General features: G+C 41.2%; 1 protein-coding gene across 8 annotated transcripts in view; it reads left to right on the top strand.

Annotated features, from left to right (window-relative positions):
• Window positions 1–24,277, top strand: part of LOC135700598 (titin) — an 85,724-nt gene that overhangs the window by 52,534 nt on the left and 8,913 nt on the right. For 4 of the 8 annotated variants that reach the window (XM_065221135.1, XM_065221134.1, XM_065221133.1 and 1 more), the window contains exon 3: window positions 2,500–4,166. In XM_065221135.1, coding sequence (XP_065077207.1) covers window positions 2,500–4,166 — 1,667 coding nt within the window. Of the gene's footprint in view, window positions 1–2,499; window positions 4,167–10,538; window positions 10,977–11,629; window positions 14,477–24,277 lie in introns of those variants that run through there. The other 4 variants (XM_065221131.1, XM_065221130.1, XM_065221129.1 and 1 more) reach the window with 4 other exon arrangements.

Here is a 24,277-nt window from a genome sequence, read left to right as displayed (position 1 = left end):
GCAAAGCGCTGGGTGTCATTCACACTTAGAAATACCTAATCTTACACGTGTCGGAATCCTTCTTTGACATAAAGAATTAGACGTAAACAAACATGTCATGTAAAATTAAGTGTTCCGAGACCGAAAAGTTCGAAAGTACGTTTGATTGAGTTGAATTTCGCGTCTATTATGACTCAATTTTATGTCAAAATTGACGCTCGTATATGTCAGTCTCAGAGCACCTAAATTTACATTAATTTTTCTAAGTGTGTTGTTTACATGTCTGACGACTTGCGCAGTTCACCTCGAAATTGCGCACAGCCTGAGTACGGAGAGCTGCATAACGTGCTTTCGCCGATTCGTCGGGCGGCGTGTAGCCCCTTTGGAAGTATACAGCGACAATGGCACCAACATCCAAGGTGCTGAGAGTGTGCTTAGAGAACAGATTTGTAAAGGCCTGGCAGAAACATTTACCAATGACAATACCAAATGGTTGTTCAACCCACACTCAGCTCCACAGGAGCTTGGGAGAGGATGGTCCGTTCTATCAAATCCGCCATAGAAAGTATCGACACCGGAAGAAGCTTGATGACGAAGGATTCCAAACATTGCTAATCGAAGCGGAAAGTATGGTCAATTCTAAACCGTTAACCTACCTGCCTGTGGAGTCAGAAGAGCAAGAGGCCCTAACGCCAAATCACTTTCTGCTTGGAAGCTCCAGTGGCAACCAGTCACAAATCCCACAGATCACCGGGAGGCAGTCGTAACACCGGTTGGAAGCTAACGATTTAAAATTGGCTCACTACTTGACTAGTCTATTGGTCCCAAGCAAATCGATTAACGTACCCCATTCTAGTCGAAATTCTAGTATTACACTATGTTTGTTTTGATATCTACCAACGATTTGTAGGCGGACGAAATGGTTTAGCGATACCAAGCAAATAGAAGTAGGAGACTTAGTGGTCATTGCGTATAATAGCAAACGGAAGAACTGGATACGGGGTCGAATAATGGAAGTACAGCCGGGCCCCGATGGCCGGGTACGACGAGCTGCAGTTCAGACGAGCTCGGGATTCATAAGACGACCAGTCAGCAAGTTGGCCGTGTTAGACGTCGGTGATCCAGGTTTAACTGCTCCGGATACGTAGTGTTACGGGGGCGGGAATGTTGCCGTACAGTCTGGCAACGATGGTTAGCATCGTAGTACCAACTTTGCACGATTAACTTTAAACGGTGATCACGGGCGAACGTCAGATCTTGCGTTGGAAACTCAGATAGGGCAGAACAGAGCGGAATAGAGTTGCGTGAAAGGCGGAAGAAATTCAATAGTACAGTTAATTTATTAATTTTCCTAATACTATATACATAATCTTATTACTATTGATGCTATTTCCGTGCATATTTAAGTGATTTCGAATAACGTAAGAACAGAACTTAACATTACTATATTCTATCACAAATAAGTTAGAAGAAAATTTAATTGAATTTAACGTCAGCTTTCTGTATTAAAAAGTAATGAAAGATGCTCCTAAGTGCGATCCATCGCTGCTCCTTAGGGTGCCAACTTGAAACCCAACCCCCACATCTATGTGCCAATTCTTGTGTATTTTAACTTTAATGCTGCAATTCTCCATAGTATAAAGTAGAAGCCTCAAGAAACTTGCTTCGTTTAGATGAGGAGGCTAAGAATGAACTCAAGACAGCTTTTGCTTAATATACAGATCGGTGGCCATTGAGAAATCAAAAATCAAGCAAAATCAAGCATATGCACGAAATCAACATGCTTTTAATTCGTTGTGGCTTGAAGCAGGGAATAGCTTTATCATGACAAAATGACATACGACAAAAGAGTCAAATAGTAATGGGTGTCAGTAACGGCAAACAACAAAGAGAAAATTCTTTGCAAATTTGTCTGCAACAGACGCAGTATATGACATAACTTGATTGGAACGGTGTTATGACAAAACAAAAATTTCCCCAATGAGTTACGTGTATCAACCACGTATGTCACAAACATAATAAGTTGCAAACAATTTTATCTTTTTTGCTTTCCGATCAAGCTATATTGCTGATAGAGTTCCCCGAGTAGCACAGTTCCACCACAAAAAGTTGTAGAAACTTGTCGTGTAGAAATTTCCACAATTGATTAGCAACAAGCAAGCTACTAGGGTTGACATGACAATCGTCGCAAGCGGTTTGTCTGCATTGTTGCTTGCTCTCTGTGTTTTGATATCCTGGTTAGAAGCTCCAAAGCACGTAGTTTTAACAAACTGAAAAGCGTAGAATTTAATCCCGAAAACGGTACACACAATTATCATCAATTATCCCCATTTTTAATTTGTGGGCATAGTCCAACGAGTTTAACAACGAAACTTTAGTCCTCATTACTGTTAACGAAAACTTAACGTATAAAATAGTTTAATTAATAAGGTGTAGCTTATTGCTTACTGCTAAATGCTTTGGAAAATTGCCATAAACAGTGAAGTTATTCTAATATTATTTATTTTCCTATTTTTTCAGGGCGGATATCCATGGACTCATCTCTACAAAGATCCACTTGGCTCAGACGATGAACCCGAAGTCATCTTACGTTACAGTCACTCTCCACAAAATCTTCGGCGTAAGGTCGAAGAACATCTGATAGAAGGAAGCCCTCGCACAGAGAAGAAAGTTAAAACGGAACATAGTTACGAGTCAACTCAGCCAACTGAGACTGAACTCTCTGCCGAAGAAGTTCCGAGCAGTCCTGTGACGGAGCCGATCATTACGGCAGAAACCAGCAATGGCCAATCTCATTCACCTAGACGCAGCAGAACACGAACTGCTTCACATGAGCCGCAAAGCCTCAGAGATGAGGTCAAAGCACACGCCAAAAACTTTTTCGACGAACATCCAAGCATCAGAAGCTTTAGTAATAGCCTTACAAGAAGTGGTAGAAGAACGAGGGTTTTCGTCAGTAGATCGCTGGAGCGGGCCAAATCCGTGGCGGATAAACAGATTGACAAAGCAAAGGTTCAAATGAATACACTTAGAAGACGGAAGGCAGCGTCGGAGCCACCGCGAGATTTACCGGATCACAAAATCCTTATGTTACGCGAGTCTCCCAGATTCGGAAACCGTGAGATCCCGGCTTATGTCATACGGCAGCCAAGCGACGAAGCAATCGATACAACAGAGACAGAAAAGATCGAATACCCGGCTATTGAAACTACCACAGTTATACCAGATGAAATTATCGAACTGCCACCTCAACCAGTAGAAGAGCCTCCGAAGCAGGAATTGGAACCGGAGAAAATGGAAGTTGAAGAAGAACGATATGAAATAATTGAACCGCCAAAGGAAGATGTAAAAATTACCATAGAGGAAGCTAAACAGGAAATCATTGAACCAACGGTACAATCCAAGCCCGAAGAGGAAACCAAACCACAGCCTCCTCCGAAAGCACCACGCAAGAAGAAGGAGCACCATTACGAAGACATCGATGACTACCTTCCACCGAATGAGGAACCCCAAGAAAGTAAGCCTCTGACCGATGCCAAACTGATTCGTCAACATGAAATTGATGGTTTCGATCCAATCATTGGAGAAATGCTAGGAAACGACAAGATCAAAATATCCCTCCAACTCCAAGACGAGAAGATTGTCAACGATATGCTGAGTCGCAAAAAACGGTTAGATGAAATCCTCCAACATTCCTCGGAAGACGAAAGAGAAAAGGACCGAATTCCTTGCCTGGGACTCTTGGCTCCGATCTCGTCAATTGACTCAACCTCATCGGATGAAGATGCCAGGCGAACCCGTTTGTCTGCTCTAGCAGAAGAGAGCGACACCGGAAGCGTGGACAATGCCATCATCAAAAAGCAAGATTCGTCCAAGGAAACTGAGCTACCGGTTGTAACGGAAGCTCATAAAGAACTGGAATTGACTCCTGCAGAGGAGAAAAAGTTACTGGAGGAGAATAGCAACCAACTAGCAACTGAGGAAGCGGCTAACGAGGAAAAGATTGTTGAAAAGCAACTAGAACTGACCCCAGCAGAGGAGCGAATGCTATTCGAGGCAGAAGCGAAGGCACATATAACACCGGTCGAAGAGAAGGTCCTGAATAAAGAACCATCACTTGAGGAGCAGCCAACTGAATCGCCTGAAGAAGTTAAGCCCGTCGTGGACAACCGTTGGTCTAAAATGAGGTACGTGGAGAAAATAATTTGCTGTTTTAGTTTCGATCGAAAGTCGAAAAATAAAAATCAATCAGATTCATAACTGAAATTTGAGCAGTTAGTGTATGATGTAAATGACAATACTGGCCAGCGAAAACGTTAACTGACGCAGTCATTGTCCGCATCGGATTACGTCACAGTCGGCAAGCAGTTGGCTACCGTTCAACCCTGGTAATACGCCAAATATTTACATATGCTTGTTAGCAAAGCGCTTCGGTTTTGCGGCGAAATAACGATACAAAGAAGTAGATTTTCTGTTTTCCGTTTTTTTTTCTAAATGGTTCTAATGCGTGAGATGAAAATTTCAAAACCGTTTTTATGTTATCATTCATATCTCTGCTCCCGTACAAACATGACGAGAATCTCAGCCTGCCGTTGTGCTCGATATACTGTCAATGTAGACACGCTCCAATAAGAAGAGAATGAAATTCTATTTTTGCAACTGAGCGAAAAATAGCCCCATACATCTACACGTACGTCGGTGTCGGTGGATGGTTTGTGTTTGAATTGTTTCATTCAGATGATTTTTAAATAAATTTCGATTACGTTCATCTAACATGATCTAGACCCACCACACGTACGTGCGCGTAATTTATAGAGATGACTAAAATGTGGATGTGTCAGTGATCTGTTTTCATCATGATAAATTGTTCGCTATGAAAGATTTTTCCTGATGAAAACATTTTGCGAATACGAACAGACGACGTAGTGTGCGTGCAATAAACGTCAGCATTGTCTATTATTCTTTTCACATAAGAGAAGAGCGTTATAATCGTAAATTGAGGCTCTATTTGGTTCAAAAGGTAGGGTTGCCATAAAACCATTATTTGCTTGTGTGGGTTCCGCGACGAATAGCATAAAGCGCTTTGACCGAACAGATGTTTGGAAGAATGTACATTTGGCAGAATAGACGAATCTTAACTCATGCGTATGATTAAAAAACTGTGAACAGCAAAGTTTAAGGAAATTAATTGGGCTTTTTGTTAAAAATATTTTCAAGATTGAACACTACGAATAACATCTCAAAAGAGGGCATGTATAGGGTTAACTACCCCATTTTCAGCCTATTAAGCACAACCCGCACTTAGTCTTTCTTAATCTAGAGCAATTTAGCACCAAACGGAATGTTATTATTACTGATGGCTTCCAAACTTATTTACCTTTCCGTACGTATTGTAAGATTTGATAAAGAGAAACCAATCGTTGAGATATTGTCAAAAGTCTAACACTGCTTCTTGACGCCAAACTCGGCCTACGGATTCTAAACTCGGCTTAACACATTGAAACGCCATTGAAACGTCAATGAATTCACTTCGGCCTATCGAATGAAGATAAAAAGTGATTCGGTCGGAGCGCTTCTTTTGTTTTTGGGAATAATGGGTGCAAACCTTCATATCACGCGTTCTCATTGACTTCGTTCGGTAGCTTATTAACTAAAGTATCCTACCAAACGCATAATTGACTTGTTAACTCTGAAATCATGGATTTCTTTGAAGTTTTCTGCTCGATAGGCCCAAAATGGGCGATTAGGCCGAACTAGTTCTCTACCCTATGACCTCCACTTTTGTACGTATAAGCCATTTCTTTGCATTCTATACGAATTGTTTGTTTGGATATATGTTTGTATATCACAAAAACAACTTTGAATATACGTGCATTCTGGTTGTCTGGGTAGTCAGAAAACTATTTTTGAGAAAATTTAAATCATTTTCTGAAAAAAAAATTCACAAAAAAGCGAACTAAAAAAATTCCTAAATTTGACCAAAAGTTCTTGTTTTACGATTTTTGTCAGTTTTCAAGTGTCCAGGTTTGGACCTTTAAAAAGTTTGCATTTTCATTTCGACCTTATCAAGATGTTGCATTTTGTTTTTGTTTTGTTAACATGCTCCCTGAAAATCAGCTTGAGTGTTAGTCCGAGGTAGACTACCTCTTAGGACCACTCCACCACTCTGCCGTTTAGGCAGATTTTGTTATCCTCAGACGGAACAAAACTGGGAGATTTTGAGTGTGGAAAAATTATGACCTGGGTCTTCGCCACGTTGATACGGATCTTCCAGCTGTTGAAATACTCAGACAGGACATCCAAGCCTCTCTGAAGTTTGGTACTCAGAGCTTGGATGACCCTACCGTAGACGATAGATGTGTCGTCTGCGAACAGAGACAACGATCCACCATCAGGGAGAGCCGGAATATCGGAGGTGAATAGATTGAACAGGATGGGCCCAAGGATACTCACTTTCGAAAACCAAACTGCTCCTCGAGCAAGATGTTGTTTTATTCGGCAGATGTTAGCTCAGGATAACCCTGAGAGAAGGCTGATGGGTCGGTAACTTGAAGGAGAGGAAGGATCCTTCCCAGGTTTCCGAACGGGGATGACTTTAGCTAACTTCCAGCACGAGGGAAAGTAGCCAAGTCGGATGGTTGTAGAATCTGGAACTCTAGTGCTTGAGCTCCAGATTCAGAATATTGTCGAAACCTGGGGCCTTCATGTTTTTGGAAGTTTTGATAAAAGCCAACAGTTCGTCAGCCGTGATCTTGGATTCCTCGGGAAAGATGTTAGGAACCTGGTGGAGATTGGTTACATTTTCAGCAACCTCAACTTCGTGAGGGCTGGTGATGTTTTATCCGAGATTGTGGGAGCTGACGCAATGTTGACCTATCGCGGCAGCCTTCTCTTCAGGTGTTATCAGGTGAACTACTGAATCATCGGGACAGTTCAGTGGAACCAGCGATGGAATAGGCCTCGGTTTAGTTTTGAGGACTTTTGTTAGTTTCCAAAAGGGTTTTGCACAATCTGGGAGGGAACGGATGTTATTGGCAAAATTCTCATTTCTGAGTTCCACCATTTTGCCTTGGATAAGTTTGGTTAGACGGTTGGAATGGGTCTTCAAGGTAGGCAGTTCAGTTCTCTGGTACTGTCTACGCATGGCTTTTAGTATTCTGATCAAGGTTCAGAGAATTACTCACCCGTCTGGAAGCTGGCATGTGTTGTTCGCGGGCTCGGGATACCGCCTCCTCGACTTCACACAGAGATCTATCGATGTCATCAGTCGTCTCCAGTAGGGCGCCGAAATCGCTTCGACGACTACTTGTTGGAACCGATCCCAGCTTACCCGATGGTAATTCCGACGGGAAGCATGAAATCGATTAACGGAGGAGACCACCTCGGCCACCACCGGAAAGTGGTCTGAGCTTAACTCTTGGTGGGCTACCGGGTGGAAGATGTTCTCCATGTTGCTGACGAAGATATCGATGATGGAGCGCACGCCAAACCGGCTCAGCCGGGTGGGAGCGTCCTGCGACAAGATGGTGTACTGGACCTCTTGTAGGTCGTCGTTTAGGATGGTGCTGTTCTGATTCCGCCTATGATTGCCCCAAGCTTGATGTTTGGCGTTCAGGTCGCCAGCGATGATGAACTTTCCAGGGCGTCGTGTTATCTTGATAATATCTCTCCGCAGGTCTGCCGCGGATCCATCCCTGGCGTTGGCTTGTTTCGGGCAATAGGCCGCAATGATTGTGACGGGGCCGACGGGTGTGGAGACTTCCACTCCCAGTGCGTCAATCATTTTCAGCTGAAAACTGGGTAGCAGCCGGCAGCAGATGTTGTTCCTGGTTGCGATGGCCACTCCACCACCTTCAAAGCTTGTCCGATCCAACCTCACGAGCCAGAATCCAGGAAGAAAAACGTTTATCTCCGGTTTCAGGTGAGTTTCGGTGATGATGGCGATGTCGATGCTATGTTCGTTGAGGAAGCCAACGAACTCGATAATTTTGCTCTTGAGCGAGCAAGCATTCCAGTTTGCGATTTCGATGAGCTCAAGGTCCATAACTGAGCTTGGAGCTGGTCGGATTTGTTCTTGATGGTGTTGGCAATGTCCTGCATCTTGAGGAAGACGTTCATTGGTTCCGCTGCGGTGAACCACAAACCATCGTTGATTTCTGGCTGCGATAGGGACGGTCTATCCTGACGCCAGTTTACCCAGGGGCTTTGGGAAGATCCTGCGGCTGTGGAGCAGCAGTCATCTCTTGACCTGAGTTTGCAGGGACTCCGGCAGTTTGAACTTGAGCGGTGGCGGCCGCCGCAGCAGTAACAGCGGCACGAGCAGCAGCCAATCGTTGATTGAGTGGCAGTGGTGGCAGCACTGTAATCGGTCGTCATGGTTCCGGTGGGAAGTTCTGGTCATTAATTTCCGGCACTTTCTTGCGGCCGGGCTGGTTTCTCGTCAATGCTTTCTTTCGGATCTCGATGTACTCGGTGCGCTTCGGGCAGGCCTTGCTTGTAGCTTTGTGATCAGCACCGCAGTTGGCACAAATGGGATCGGCTTCATCGAGTCTGTCGCAAGCGTCGGTTTTGTGTTGTTTGCCACACTTGATGCAGCGGCTGACCATATGGCAATTCTTCGTTCCATGCCCGAACAGCAGGCAGTTCGAGCATTGGGTGACTCCACGACTGACCGGTTTATACCGATCCCACTTCACCACAATGTTGAACAGGACGCGGATGCCCTGGAGGTCCATCAAAGTATTTGAGTTCTTCTCAAGGTGGACCAGGTATGGCTAGTCGCGGTACTTGACGGCCTTGTTGTGGCGGACCATCTTGTGAATTTGGACCGGCTTTAGTCCATTATCCACCAGCTCTTCAAAGAGGACGCCTGTGTCCATGTCGACCACCTTGAACGGCATAACAGCCTCGATGTCGTGAGTGAAGTACTCCACCGTGATTGGTCCATTATGGTCTGTACCGCCTTGTAATATTTGAATGCCGGAACCATCAGTTTGTATCCTTCTCGCACAGCTGGATGGTGCACCGGACGGCGCGTGATGTAGAAGTTTATTTTTTTTTCCCGCAGTCCGGGAGGGAAGCCCTTCACGTAGAAGGGCGGCATTCTGTTCATCTTCGGCGGTTCTGTTGTTTCCGTCACCGGTTCTGCACCGTCCTTCAGAACGGAGAACCGATTGTTGTCGAGCAGCTTCTTCGCGGCTGTCGCACTGTCTCTGTTGTCTTCAAGCCTAGACCGTTTCCCGGGATTGCTGGCACTCGCACCACCGCGCGATTTTTTACCCATGGCTGGGTCAGCGAAAGCATCTATATTCAACGCGAGATAAAACGGAACAACGCAATCGAACGAACGAAGAGAGCGAGAGAAAAAAACTGCGACTGTACTGCTCAACAGTCTGGCAGCAAATGATTGCTAAGATAATTTCCTTATCATTTCACTTAACAACGTACCATCTACGATGCTTGGTTCATGTGTTATGAGTTTTCAAAGTACGTGATGTCCGGGAAAATCCAAACACTTCAAATAAATAGGTATATAGGGGAAATTGATGCAATGTCGGCCTAAATGTCCCTAATTTGGGCACATACTTAACTTCAGTAATCGACTAAATTTTCAATAGCACCCAAAAATATCCATTAGTACCGTCCCAATGACGCGTTCATCTAGATAAAATTGATAAATAGCAGATTTTTCGCGATGGGCCCAATTCTAGATCCATAGGCCAACATTAGAGCCATTTCCCCTATATAATCATAAATTCTACCTGCGGGCAACCTTTAATAAAATTTTAAGGCACCTATGTCCAATATTTATTCTATTCTTAAGCGCAAATGAAGAAAAACTATGAAAAACACTTACAACGTCATAACGTCACACAAAATAGCCGCTCATCAAAACGCTTTGAACTGCTTAAATCGGAAAACCTATTGATCAATTCGGATAGGAAATTGCCCTCTCCAAACATACAATAATATTTAGAAGCTACTTTGATTTATTTTTTTCAGTAACAGTAAAAGAAAACTTAAAATTAAATAGGCACCAACGTCGTCACGTCACGGTAGGAATGTGTCTGTTGTGTTTTCATTTGCGAAATTCTTAACGTTAAGCTCATATATGCAATTGTGTTGTGAATTTCCATTCAAAAAGGCTATCGAACCGAAACACAAAGACTATTCAGAACTAGCAAGAGTAATTCATGTTAATTTCTTTTAACGGTCAGCCAACACACCTTCACAAACAAATACCACTGATTTCTACATGACCGCTCGGTGACCATCATATTTTCAAAAGTCACTCTGTGTTCGTTTCGGACGTTTCGGATATCCACAAAGCTGTATTGTCTGGTTTCTGTCGGCAAATATTACGAAAATGCTCATCATCCTTCATTCGGTTCTCGAGAAACTTTCGCGGGATTCTTTCATGTGGCCCACTTCGTATTTCTCCGCCCTCCGTCCTTCCGTTCCTTCCGCGCAGCGCCTCGCTAGCGTACCCCACTTAAGCGACATTAAATTTAGCTCGTTCGGAAAATTTCTGGTGGGGAAAAGTCGCTCGCTTCTTAGTGTCCGCTAGAAAATGTCGGCGTTCGCACTGTAACGGTGTCTCCGGTTTCCCATTTTTTTTTTGTGCACTTTTTTTGTTTCCTTCTGTTTTTCATTTCTTAACTTTTTTTTCTTCTTATCCTTCGCAAAATTATCGAAACTCAATCGAAAAACAAATTGATGTGTGATTCGGACTAATCGACGTCCAACGATAAGCGCGGCCTCGAGTTTTGATTTATGTTTTGACTTCGAATTTGATTTTTTTTTTCGGTCGGCGATTCAAAAATGTTAAAATAATTTAAACAGTGTAAAACGATAGGTTAAGTGAAGCGAACGAATCTTAATGTGTTTTCCCGGGCCTCCCAAGCACAGAGGACACCGCTTACCACACTAGTAGTGATAGTATTCGTGTGTTTGTGCCACTAAAAAAATGTTCCAGCAATTTTGATATTTCTGTGTCGGTAAAGATCAGTGCGAAAGAAGCATTTTTAATCCGGAAAACGAAAGTGCATTTCAACGACGGTGTTGAGTGGAAATTTGAAATGCGCGCAGCACAGAGAATATGCAAATTTCACAGTTACAAAAAATAGCTCTCGCTTAAAAATAAGACGGTTCTCCTCTAGAGCTGCTTGAGATCCAAAAATAATTCACCTAGACGCCTGTTCGAAGCTGAGTGGACTACCGTAGGCATTATGAACTGTTGTGATCGATCCAGTTTGAGAGTGCAACCGTGTGACAGCTCGGTTTTCGCACACTATTTTTCACGCGGAATGGATTGCTAAATTACAATAAAATGAGTCACGTGTAGCAATGGCACCGGTCAACGAACGTGATGGACAGATAGTTGGCTCATTTACAAAATAAATACGAACTAGAATATTCACCCACCATTGTGTTGTGAAGCTCCTCCGGTTACACAATCATTGGATTGATTACCAAGAATGCCACTTGAATCATATTTTTCACTTTAATTTTAACTAATTGCGTTGTAATGTTCTCTTCGCAAGCGTATCATTTAAGTCCGCACCTGAGTTGAAATGTACTGCGATGATGGAAAGAAATGCGTTTCCAAACACATCAAGTCTGAAAGTCTATTCAAATATATGTTTGACAGTGGCACAACCATACGATATGATATGATGTGATATGAATTTTTTCAATGAAAGTGATTGGAACATATCTACCAAAAAGTGTTAAAATTTTAAGAATACCAAAGTGACAGTCAACAACGGAGAACCATGTCCACGCAAGATCTACGGGGTCGAAGGTCGACACTTCTCCAACGCTACCAACCAGGAGCCGGATCTCAGGATCCAATACAGCATCCGAAGGACCCCGCCACTATCGCTAGATCAACCAGTCAACGAAGTCTTCAGAACTCATCACTTTTGCAAAAGTACTACTCGAAAACGACGTCACAAGACCTGCGAACAGAACCTCCGACTCAACCCGAAACTGCTCCATCCGAACCAAAAAGATCCAGCAGTCAACGCAGCTTGGATAAATCAAAGCTGTTGCAACGCTATTACAAGCAACACTCACAGGATTCACCAGAAGTTCCGACGCCGGAACCACAGCGATACAGCAGTCAGAAAAGCTTGGAAAACTCAAAATTACTAAAACGGTATAATGCTGTTAACAATTCTCAAGAATTCACCGGGCTCGCACCTAGAGAAAGCACACCTGTGGCCCGATTTACACGCAGTGGAAGTTTGGATTACGACAAAGCGGCACGTTCATCATTGCTGTCCAAATATACGCCAAGATTTGGAAAATCATTAGACAGGAACAAAATTACACCGGTTACTAGCAGTTACAGTAACTATAGTAGTCAACAAAGCCTTGACCAACAGGACTCAACCCAAAACATTACTTCTTCGCAAGCAATCGGTGATTATGGAGGTGATCATTACGATCAATATGACGCTCAGAACATCCGCAGTCGGTCGTCAAGCGTGGCTCGAGGTCTCAACCGTAAAAGTTTGCATAGGGATCTGGGACCTCTGGAAAAGGAGAATATTCCACTTGATCCGGTTACTCCTGAAACACTACCGGTGGTGGCGGCATCGGTACCCATAATGGGTAATATAGCATCAGCACTACCAATGCCCATGTTAAGTGCCGTAACTCCCGCTCCTATATTCGAAATCAGCGAACCAATTCAGGAACCGGTTATCGAAACGACGCATCCTTCAGTGCCGACACAACCGGTCATAGGATCAGAAATACCAAAACGTAAGGAGCCGGTCAAGCCTCCTCGGAAGGATTTGGCTCCCTTGACGACCGTGAGTATTCCCATTCCCAACATCAAAACCACAATCACTGTCGAACCACCAACGCCTCTCATCCCACCCAAAAAGGAAGCACCTGTCGTTCCGAAAGACCCATCACCACCACCACCACCATTGTTCAGCAGTAGGGATCGCATGGAACATTACGGAGACGTTACCATTCCGTCATCTTCACCACCATCTCAAGCACCGTCGAAGCAACAGCACAAATCACCTGCACGCAATTCGGCATCGAAAAAAGACGCCCTCCTTCTTCCGATCAGTGACTTCAGTAGCCGCCGCAGCATGACTGACCTGCGCCAACACAAAGAAGAGCAAAACAACGCGTTTGTGATGGAAATTGACGAATTCAGTGACAGACATGAGCTGAGCACCTTTACGAAGAGAAGAAACTCTGTTAAGAGTACTCTTGCATCTGCTTTCGAACAAATTGCCGTACTGTCCGTGCCACAAGCGTCGAATGTATTCGAACAAACTGAAGAAAACATCGAGTCACTTCCTTCAGATCGAAAACTTAAAAAGCGCGACCATACCTATCATCCGTCCTTTGTGCCAAAGCAAGCCAAGTTGGAAGAAAACGAAAGGAAGAAACAAGAAGAAAAGGCAAAGCACGAACTACACAAGCAGGAACAGGAACGCAAGAAAGAGGAAGACAAATTGAAGAAAGAAGAGGAAAAACTCCGAAAGGAACACGAAAAACTGAAAAAGGAAGAGGAAAAACATCGCAAGGAAGATGAGAAGAGAACAAAAGCCGAGGAAGAAAAAAGTAGGAAGGAAGCCGAGCGACATGCTAAGGACGAAGAGAAACGAATGAAGGAGATGTTTGCCAAGGAAGAAGAAAAGCGCCTAAGAGAGAAAGAAAGGCTTTTAAAAGAGGATGAAAAGCTATTGAAAGAGGAAGAAAAACGATTGAAGGAGGAGGAAAAGCGAAAAAGAGATGAAGATAAAAGGAAGCAAAAAGAAGAAAAGAAGAAAGCAGCGTCGCAAAAGAAAACTTCAGTAGACCAAAGTCCAACAGAACAACCGGAAGAAGAAACTTTGGAATTCGGTAACCATTTGGAACAGTACAGCATTTCGGGACCGGAACAACAACGAAGCATACCAGTAGGAAGACCACGGTCTGGTGGGACACCTCGCGGCAGTCAGGGTGCTCTTAATCGTCACACTTTACCGGCCATGTCTTCACCACCCTTGTTTGGCAGCCAACAAAACTTGGACCGAAGCGGTGGAGCTCAATCAAAAATGTTGCAACGCTATGCCAAACGAAGCGGATCGCAAGATTTCACGCATTCCACGGACATTGCAGAGGCTCAAAAGTTCATCAAAGATGTGCACATGAGCCAGGGCAGTTTGGATCACCAACGAGCGGCTCGTTCAAGTCTTCTCCAGAAGTACACCCCGAAACCCCTGAGTGCATCTGCGGCGACCGGAGGACAAGCTGCAATACCAGCACAGCCACCGACACCAAAATCCACCAGTCAAGTTAGCCTGGACAAGACTCGTATCGAAAAGTCATCGCTTCTACAGCGGTACAAGCCGAGAAGTGAATCCGCCGATGGTCGGGTAACAACTACAGACGAACCATTCGATTATCCGGACAGAGAACAACGAATGGCTGCAGTTGTGTTTACACCCAAAAAGCTGTCGGATAAACCAACATTTGACTACCGGTAAGGAATGAACAATTGTATCCTTTCGTGTTTTCAAATCATCGGTTTTCATATGCTAAGGACAAATTTCAATTCAAATTTCGGCGAAGACCATTACTAGCTACACTGGAATCGTTTCGAGAAATTTATGCATCTTTTCCTAAAGTTAAACAACACTAGATAGAGCTGGAATTAGGGCGTAACAGCTTTTGTAAACAATGACTTCTTTAGATGATTTCTAGAAAATCAAGGCTCCCCAACGCAAATCAACATTACCATCGGGTAGGACAATGACTTCCTCTACCCGAAGGTTATGTTAGTTTGCGTGGGCGTGCCTTGAATTCCTAGAAATCATCGAGAGAAGTCATTGTTTACAAAAGCTGTTACGCCCTAATTCTAGCTCTATCTAGAACAGTCGTTATAAACAAGCTTGAAGTTACTTCAAGCTTGTTTATAACGAAAATGTGTCGTGGAAATAGAGTGATTCTAAAAATTTCACGCTATATTGCCTGGTATATGTTTGACGTTGACATCGATTAAATTGACAAACAAATAAACTTTTATCCACATTTGATTAACTTTGTCAAGGTGAAAAATATTCTCCTTGTATTAAAGCGTGTTATTTAATTAAAACCGGAAACTTAGTTCACAAATCCGAACACTTTTAAAGTTGATTTTCAATGCCTACTATGCTAAAAATAGCACGTAAATTTGATCATGGTCTCTTATGTCGTTTTGGTTTTTGCTACACTACACCGGTGTAGTGTAAGCAGCAATAAGCGCGAGTCATTGACAGCTCATCATCATTTGTTTGTAAACAAAGGTGCAACCGATAGCTACACCCTGATTTTTTTCGGTGTTCGTCAAAAACGAAAACGACATTAGTTTCATTCTGAATCACACATAAAAATGAAATGTTCGGATTAACGAACCGTGACTTCACGCAGAAGAATGGATTTTTGTTACAGGGCCTAATGTATTTTGTTATTGATTCAAACATATTGTATCACTATTTCAACAAAACATATTTTTGAATCAACAAAATGGTTTTTAGAATCAACAAACAGATTATTGACTCTACAACCGGTTTGTTAATTCAAAAATATGTTTCTTTGAATTTATCGAATAATATATTTGAATTAGGCCCTGAGCCAAAAATATATCCATTTGAATTTAAAAATCATATTTCTGCGTGTTACGATGTATTCATGCTGTTAAGGGGCTGTTCATAAACTACGTATACCGATTTTTAGAGGTTATAGACCCCCCTCCCCCCGCGTAGACAATCGTCCATACATATTGTTTTTAAATTTGTGTGGACCGTAGACATTTGTCACCCCCCCCCCCTATAGTCTACGTGGTTTATGAAGGTAGGTATGAAGCTGGCAACAGGAATGCAATGGCGATTGATTTTTGCAATTTAAAATAGTGCGCGAAAAAAGTGGGTTTGATGTTTTGGAAAATGTTTCTAATTAATTAAAATGTGATTAACTACCCCATTCCCGTCCTATTAAGCACAACCCGCAATTAATCTTTCTTAATTTAGCGGAGTTTAGCACCAAACGAAATATTATTATTACAGATGACTACTTGTGCCTTTTGTTTTCGAGATCATATTTTGCGTTCTTCAACACTTCGTCTTGCAGCTATTGAATAGAAGCATCGTACAAAACGTGTGTTTGACACGTTCACGCCGCAATCATAGATATATTTGATGGTTTCTGCTCGATAGGCCCAAAACGGGCGATTAGGTCGGATCTATCCTATATTGTCGTCTTAGGTACTTAGAGGATTGATCACTTTGACGGTCCTATGGATTTAATTCGCTCAAATCGTTCCGTTGCATTGGATATTATTCTTTAAACAATACATACGTTGCCTGTCACTGAAAGATGACATGGTATTCTTTGACAATCTTTTTCGTCTTGCGATAAATAATGATGCCGTAAAAGAATTGTTTACACTTTGCTATCATCGATAATTTTGAGTTCAAGACTTTTGAAAAATTGATTCCTGACATTGCTGAAAATTATGATAGCATCAAATTGCGGTGTTGCTAGTGTAATATGATGCTTTGTTGATTATTTGTGAACTCTAAGATTTTTCACATTTATATCGCTGTGAAACAACTGAAAATTGTTGAAGGAACTTATATCTGTAACTGTAACTAGTTGGTTTTGTTTGCTAATCTGTTGCAGATGGCATACTTAATTATCTCAAACATAAATCGTCCAGCTCAAACCTTTGTAGGGGTAAAAGGTGGGACCATCATGATCATGTGCTGGAAAACAACTTATATGGACGAAAATTGCCTTATACAGTTAAAAATAGGCTTATTAACCTTTTGTGTGTACCTTGGGGTCAATTTGACCCCAGTCCACTTTGAAAGGTTGAACCTTTTTTATTTGTCGTAGTACTAATTCTTTCGTGACTAGGTGCGACCATCGGAGGATATTAGATGAAATCTGATCTATATAAATAACATTGCAAGCTTTATAAAGATTTTATAGCATTCTACAAGTCTACTATAACAAAACCCTTATAAAACCGAAATTGTTACTTGGGAAATCCTCATACAAAAAATGAAACTTAAGTCACACCTCTGACGATAATAGCTATTGCCGGTATTGCCGATGCCGTCATTTATTATGAATATGTTTAATTTTCCACTAGTAAAAAATAAAATTAATAAAAAGTTAATGAAACTAAAAAAGAATTGTGTAGAGGGAAGTTTCTTCTCTGGTTCGCATCCACTAGATGGATCTAGTAGGTAGTTGAAATCCACCATCACTAATAGCAGGCTTGTAGCATGGAGAGCCACTGTACACACTTTCACATTCAGATCACCGAAGTCGGTAGAATTTTACCGGGTTTTTGAACAGTCGAACAAGTCGGTACAATTTTCAAATGACCGCTCAGGGTGTCGACTCAATGAAGAAAACCAAATTCCTTGAGATTTCCTGATTTTCCAGTAAATTCCAAAATAATTCCAGGTGCCTACCCGTTTTTGGCAATCCCATCGGCTATTACTTTCCTCAGTACTATACTAGTGCCTTTTGGACATGTTTTCATTAAATACCACATGGACCTCTAGCCCATGAAGATTGATCCTATACAATTTCAAATTGAATAAAGCGTTCGATACATTTTATAGAATGCAAAAAATCTACTTTCCTGGATCTTGAATATGGCTCAGGGACACGTTCGAAGTATTCACAATTTGTCTATGAAAATTCACTCAAAACTTAACAGGATGTTATTTTATTGTTCTTAAGCATTTTCTTTAGAATCATTTCCTTTCGCAGAGCACTTTTCATAATTCTTCTCAATTTTTAATTCCTCTGGGAATCCCTTGAAAATTTCTGTAGATACTGCAAAAAATTCTTGAAATTCTTTCCATGAAGCTTAATTTTTTTTAATTCGCTTTAATTCTTGGTATTCTCCACACAATTCCCATGAATTTCACCTCAGAATTCTCGACCAACAATTGAAAAGGGCCTATCTGCTTTTGACAGCAACACAGGGGCAGAGGAAATTCTCCCGTCGAAAATTGTCTTCAAATTTTGTTTAGGATTATCTTGGGGTTCTCCTCTAAATTCATCTGGAAATTGCTTGGGGACCTCCTTGAAATTAACCAGAAATTCTTTGCGAAATGCGCATGGAATTATCCACAGAAGTGTCTTTGGAATTGTACCCTCCAAATTCAATTCCCTTGGTATTTTTTACGAACCCTGAAGTCCTCTTCGAAATCGTCTAATGGAATTTTCTAGAGAAGTGCTTAAATTGACATGAGAGTTCTAGTCGAAACTCTCGTGGAGATTTTCCTAAAACTCTATAAAATACCTGAAATACCTAAAAGTCTCTTAATAGTTCTTCAAAGTGATGTATCCTGAAAATCTAGTCAAGTCTAGGGTCTTAAAATATCATTTATTTTTTTTTTAAGAGAGGACGAAGTATATTTTCCGGTTTATTTTTATCGAAATTCCCGGGATTATTCCGGTTTTTTTTTCCCGGTGGCTTCAGCCTGGTTTCTCGATTTGCTAGATCACTGGTCACCCTGCATTTTAGATATGAAACACTAGTCTTTAATCCCATTATTTGTTTTGTCTAGAAGTCATTTTGAGACCCAGCTCCGTTATAAAATTATACGGATAATACGCTTAACCAAAAACTAATTCGCGGGCGGATTTGGGAAATAGTAAAAACAGCGATTTCCCACAAAAAAAATCTGTAAAATTCAAGCTTTACGGCTGTAGCCTAGTTAAAATGCAGTTATACGTCAAAAATAGACGTCACATTTAGCCATTGTCATTTCGTTGCCATAATTGGTGAGAGGCATTCGAATGGAATATTAAGTTTTAATATAAACGGGGGAGTTTGGTAAAGAGAGATGATCAAACCGATTTGAACCTTCATAAAAGTTGTCCTTGATTGCTTTCTACTCTCTATATATACAATTTCACACTGCCGTACTCTAACGGAACTATCAACTCTATACTTTCATCTATCATATAAAAATTACCACTCAAGTCTGTTATTTGAAATTAGCATCTTCAACTATGTAAATCAAATGATATTTTTCCACTCTCATACGCTCTCAATATCATGCGTGATATTGGAACAAAATATCATGCTTGATATTGATTTTACAAGCTCCTTTGATATTGCGAGACTATTCACAACATGCAAAATCAAGCTGAGAGTTGACTCGACACAAAAATGATTCCGTTGCACATCGTTTTCTTAGAAGGAGATAGTATAGTTTGCTATTTCTTTTTACTCTTCACCGATGGCAGACACGAAGGGACTGCTGCCAGCCGTTAAGGAAGTTTCGGTTACGTTCGGGTATAAAGCAAAAATCGTGGAACTCAATCTCACCACAGTTTGTTGAGGTTTGCAGCTGGTGAGTTTTGTTAGCCTGGTATTCCGAGCTGCGATATCACAGGTTGCAAAATCAACCGCAGTTGTTTGCTTCTTGATTTTTGTCTACGAAAATCAAGCGTGATCTTGGGCATTGGTGAGATTTGATTTTTTAATATTTTCCCAACACTGTTCACCTCAGTGTTTTTTGACGTTTGATAAACCAGCCAAGTTAGCGAGTGGAATTCACTAACTGGGCTGCACTTTTAGCCCAGCTAGCAAACAAGTACTGTAATCGGAAGAAACATCGTTCTCTCCTTTTAATTCATTACCATTCGTGCATTTATTGACAGGTGCTCCAATGCACTCCAAGGATTGATTTTTGTTGAACACAATTGGATCGAGCAGACACACCAATCTTCTCAAAGGTTAAATTTTGTCAGACGCAACTAAGTGCAACATATATTAAGAGACGCACATACTCATTTCGAGATTAAATTTTGCAATAACTAACACCGTCTATCGGCTCCAAAAATGGGTTTTCATCAACCCTCAGGCTCTCAGTTGAACTCAGGAATGTGCCAACACCCAGTGGGAGCTGAATTTATGTTAGACCCAAAATCATCGAAATAACCTTTTATTTTCAGTAATTTTTGCTCAATTCGCAAAAATGCAACATCAAGCATTGAGCAACCACAAGTTCGCAACTCTGTTTAAAACTTTAAATGAACAACCATCTTTATACTACACCGAGTTATTGTTTAAGACTAGCCAACTCAATCATACTTATTAATAAGTTTCTGAAGAAAGATTTCCCTGAATTTGAATGAAATTCCCTAAGATTCCCTGATTTTCCAGACTAAAAATGAATTCCCTGATATTCCCTGATTTTCCAGGTTTTTTCAGGTAGTCGACACCCTGCCGTTACACGGGAGAAATTAATACAATTGACAATTAGTGGATTAGTGCGTAGGTAGTTGGCAGATGCCACCACGAACAGCATGTGGCAAGTCCCCAAGTAACCATAAGCAATAGTACAAAGCCTTAAATCTGCTTTTTTTTTTCAACATTACTAGTGCTAATAAGCCCTTAGACAGCATTGATAATGCTAAGAAGCATTTAATCAACATTGTTAATGCTATAAGCCTTTAATCAGAAAATGCCCTTAATCAGCATGATAAGAGCATTAATAATGCTTGTTAATATTTTGACTGGAAAACCACGCGTTCAGTATTTGTGTGTAGTAATGTAAAATTTTCACAAACACCAACATAAGAGTTTGTCTAAGAGGATTGTGTAGAAGATGTACGGATGTCCCTTCACACGCGATTTCTTTTACCACTACGTATTTTCTCAGGCTCATAACTCTCGATCTCTACGACTTTTAAAATAATGCTCAGTGTTTGCTGTAGGGAAGCCAGCATAGAAGTATTGTTATTGTTAGAAATAACATCTTAAAACAAAAATTACTCTGCAACCAAAAAGTTAAGGCCCAAACGCAATATGGGCGGAAGCGGAACGGGAACGGAAAGTTTGACAGTTGTCACAAATGACACCAAGAGGCCTAACCGAAGTCGATTTGGTTCTAACTAGTTTTCAATCCGACAAGTAGGCTTACTCAGATCGGGCTTTTCCGCTGCCGCTGCCGTTCCGCTTCCGCTGTCATTGCGCTCGGGCCTTAAAGGCGTCCTCGTTTTTTTTCAGTTCAGGAATGATATTTTTAATGTTTTCACACAATTTTCTACAAATCACTTTTGGAAAATATGTTTGTGGGTCTTATCGTTTTTGTAAAATTTAATGTATTTTTTTTAATAGGGCTCCGCACTGTTCAAATGCTAGACTAGATTTTTTTTTAAAGAAAAATATGTATGTCAAGTTGATAACTAGACAAATTCTTTACACCCACAATGTTTCATTGGAATCTGAGAGATTCTGTCAGCTCCATAGTCGAGTTGGCGAGAAATTCGACTTTTTAGGCGAAAAAGTTTGAGTTTGTTTTCAAAGCTCCAGAATTTACTAATGGATATTTGTAAGGTCACTGGTCATTAGTAAGAGCTAACGGTGTTCAATAAAAAATTACAATTTTTTCCGTCATATAGCTAGTAAAAAAAAAATTTTCAACGAATTTAGTATTTTTTATTAAAAACATAATGTTTATTCTTCAAAAAACGTTAATGAATATTGGAGAAGGGGCCCTGGTCAGCCGTACGACGCAACTTAGTCGCGATGCTCTCACAAGAGCGCTGGACGGCACTGAAATCATTCTCATTTTTTATTGAACACCCGTTAGAAAGGATTTAAGAAAATGTCTTTGATTTATGACATTTTTTAGAGATTTATGACCTAGACAAATTTCCCGGATCCTAGATTTAGACAAAGAAAGTAAGAGGTTGTATCCAAGACACGACCGTAGATGTGACGTAGGATTACGTGCTCGGTATCAATACACGGCGACTGTGTTAGGGAAACCACTATTTCCCATCACGGAAACGCCTCGTTTACTGATGACAAAATTACGCATTTTCGTGCACAAAACGCACGGAAGTTTTGGTTTATTCAATAGATGATAAAAAACGAAAATTGATTGGATGAATTTCTTGCTTAAATTTTCCAATCCCGAGATATCCGCGATCAATTAAGCGTCCTGGAGAAAACCTTACCTTAATTCGAAGTGTTTCTATTTAATTGACAATGTCATGTGGTATTCGGTCATTGCGAGAATAATGCGAATAATGCGAATACTTGACGCATTTGAGCACAAAAGTTTGGTTGCTGGGTACATTATCAAAGAGCTTTGGGGTGATGTGGCTGGCAGCAAGGCGAGCAAACGTTCAATGAAACTCTTGAACAACAATAATTTATGGTGGTCCTGAAAATAACCGTTTTGTCATGATGGTTGAGTTATGCTGAGCTATTAGGGTCTTCAACACGGATGAGATTGGCGAGCTGTATGTTGTTTGGGACGAGGGTGACACGCTTGCCATAGATGACCCACAGCAGCTCACGACGAGCAACTGAATCCGATCAGTAGCGGTGCGGCTTTTTCCTCCTTCTTCGGTGAATGGACGCTCATGTGGATTGCAACTCGCTGCTTGCGGGTAGCCTTTCGTTGTTTACTCGAGAACAATGTTCAACGCCACGCGCCGAAAGCACTGCTGCTGCTGCTGATGATGATGATGATGACGACCGACGGGTGATTGAATAAGCACCGTTCGGCGAGACCGGATGGAATTAGATTTTGAAATATGTGTTAGAGAAAGCGCTTTTTGCAGGCAATCGGTGATAATTATGATCACCATTGCAGCAGTTGGACATTTATGTAATCTTCAATAATGACCTATTGAAAATTGATAAAGTGTTCATTTCAGCAGATTCGAAGTTAAATTTTCAATCGATTAGCTTGTTTAGAATTAAAATCCATCCGCTATTGTCAAAGTTATAAGCAGACTTGATGGAGCCTCGCTCGCGAGTTTGAAATGAGCCGAGCGTAGCATTTTTTTTGGGGAGTAGAATGCCTACTGCCAAATCATTCAACTGAGCTTCAGAGCTTGTGAGCGAAGAGGGATGAATTGAGAGTGAGGCTTGCTGCCATTCATGTCCATGTTTTCTATCACACGCTCTTACTTCTTGCGTCGAACAAAAAAGTCATCCGGAGTCTCGAAAAGCGCACCTCACGCCAAATCATCCTCTCGCTGAAGCTCACTCTCCCTCTCTCTCTCGAGGAGTTTTTGTTTGCTTCTTCCATATTCCTGCCGCCACTCACTTGAGGTGAGGGCTGAATAAACTCGCAGGACAAGAGTTTTTAAAACCTCCAATGAGTTTAAGGAGTTGCAGCAAGCCTGGTTATAAGTGGTTAAAACCTGACCACTTTTCGTAAGGCGGCCGATTTTGATTTTTTGGAATTGCCGAAAGACGTAATCCTACGCCAAAAAACAGAATCGTATATTTTTTCAACAATCTGAGGACTGAGAAAAATACTCAAAATGAGGAATTTTGAAAAATGTTCAAGATCCTAGATTTGAACCAATCAATTATTATAATCGGCCCTGGAAAATTGTCAATGGTCTGGGACTTGAATAATTTTCAGGTTTCAATTAAAGAATAATCCATAGAATTCTGAAAATGTTCTGATAACTTATGGGATTTTGAGCGAAATTAAAAAAAATTAGAGTTCATTTAAAAGAAATGTCGAAAAGGATTCCTACAAAATTCCAGGAAATATTCTATTGAGTTTTGCCTAGAATTCCAACCTAATTTTGAGATGAATTCCAACGGATTTTTGGGGAGAAGAAGGCAAATTTTAACCTTCCTATGGTGGTCGGGTCATAACTTTTGGCGGTTACCATTTATCGCTCTCAAATTTTGTGACTTTTAATCTTTTATGGAAAACACAATTTCTCCGTTTTGACCGAAATTTGTGGATGTTTCTGAAGGGATTCTAAAAAAATACATTTAACGTGTTCGGGTCATATTGACCCGGATTTGACCCAGCGATTTCGGTGCCATATCCGGAGTGTTTTGAGATTTGGGCGTAATTGCTTTTCTAAACAAAGACGTCAATTGAGGATTTCTCTTGAATTAAAGCTCAATCTCATAAACAAACTATACCAAATGATAGAGGAATCATTCCTCTACCTCATAGCGTTATTAGTTTTTGAGATTGCGCTTTTAATCGCGAGAAATCAGTGATTGACGTCTTTGTTTAGAAAAGCAATTACGCCCAAATCTCATTATTACCAAATTTCAAATTCTTTGAACTCAAACTAATCTTTAAGGCATAAATTTTGTGAATCAGTCCAAAAATATAGCATTGAAAGGAATTGACCACTCGGAATCGGTGGCGAAATAACCAAGGTTTGGTTATTTCTTTGGAACAGGTTCCGGAGGCATCGTAAATGTGGCCAATTTATAATTTTCATAGAACCAATTCGTGTGATACTTCAACATTAGCAGAATTTCATG

Source organism: Ochlerotatus camptorhynchus, unplaced genomic scaffold (genome assembly GCF_037179485.1).
Source record: "Ochlerotatus camptorhynchus isolate MF236.1 unplaced genomic scaffold, CSIRO-AGI_Acam_v1.1 ptg000139l, whole genome shotgun sequence".
Taxonomy (NCBI): domain Eukaryota; kingdom Metazoa; phylum Arthropoda; class Insecta; order Diptera; family Culicidae; genus Ochlerotatus; species Ochlerotatus camptorhynchus.
This window is presented reverse-complemented; position numbering and strand designations above follow the sequence as displayed.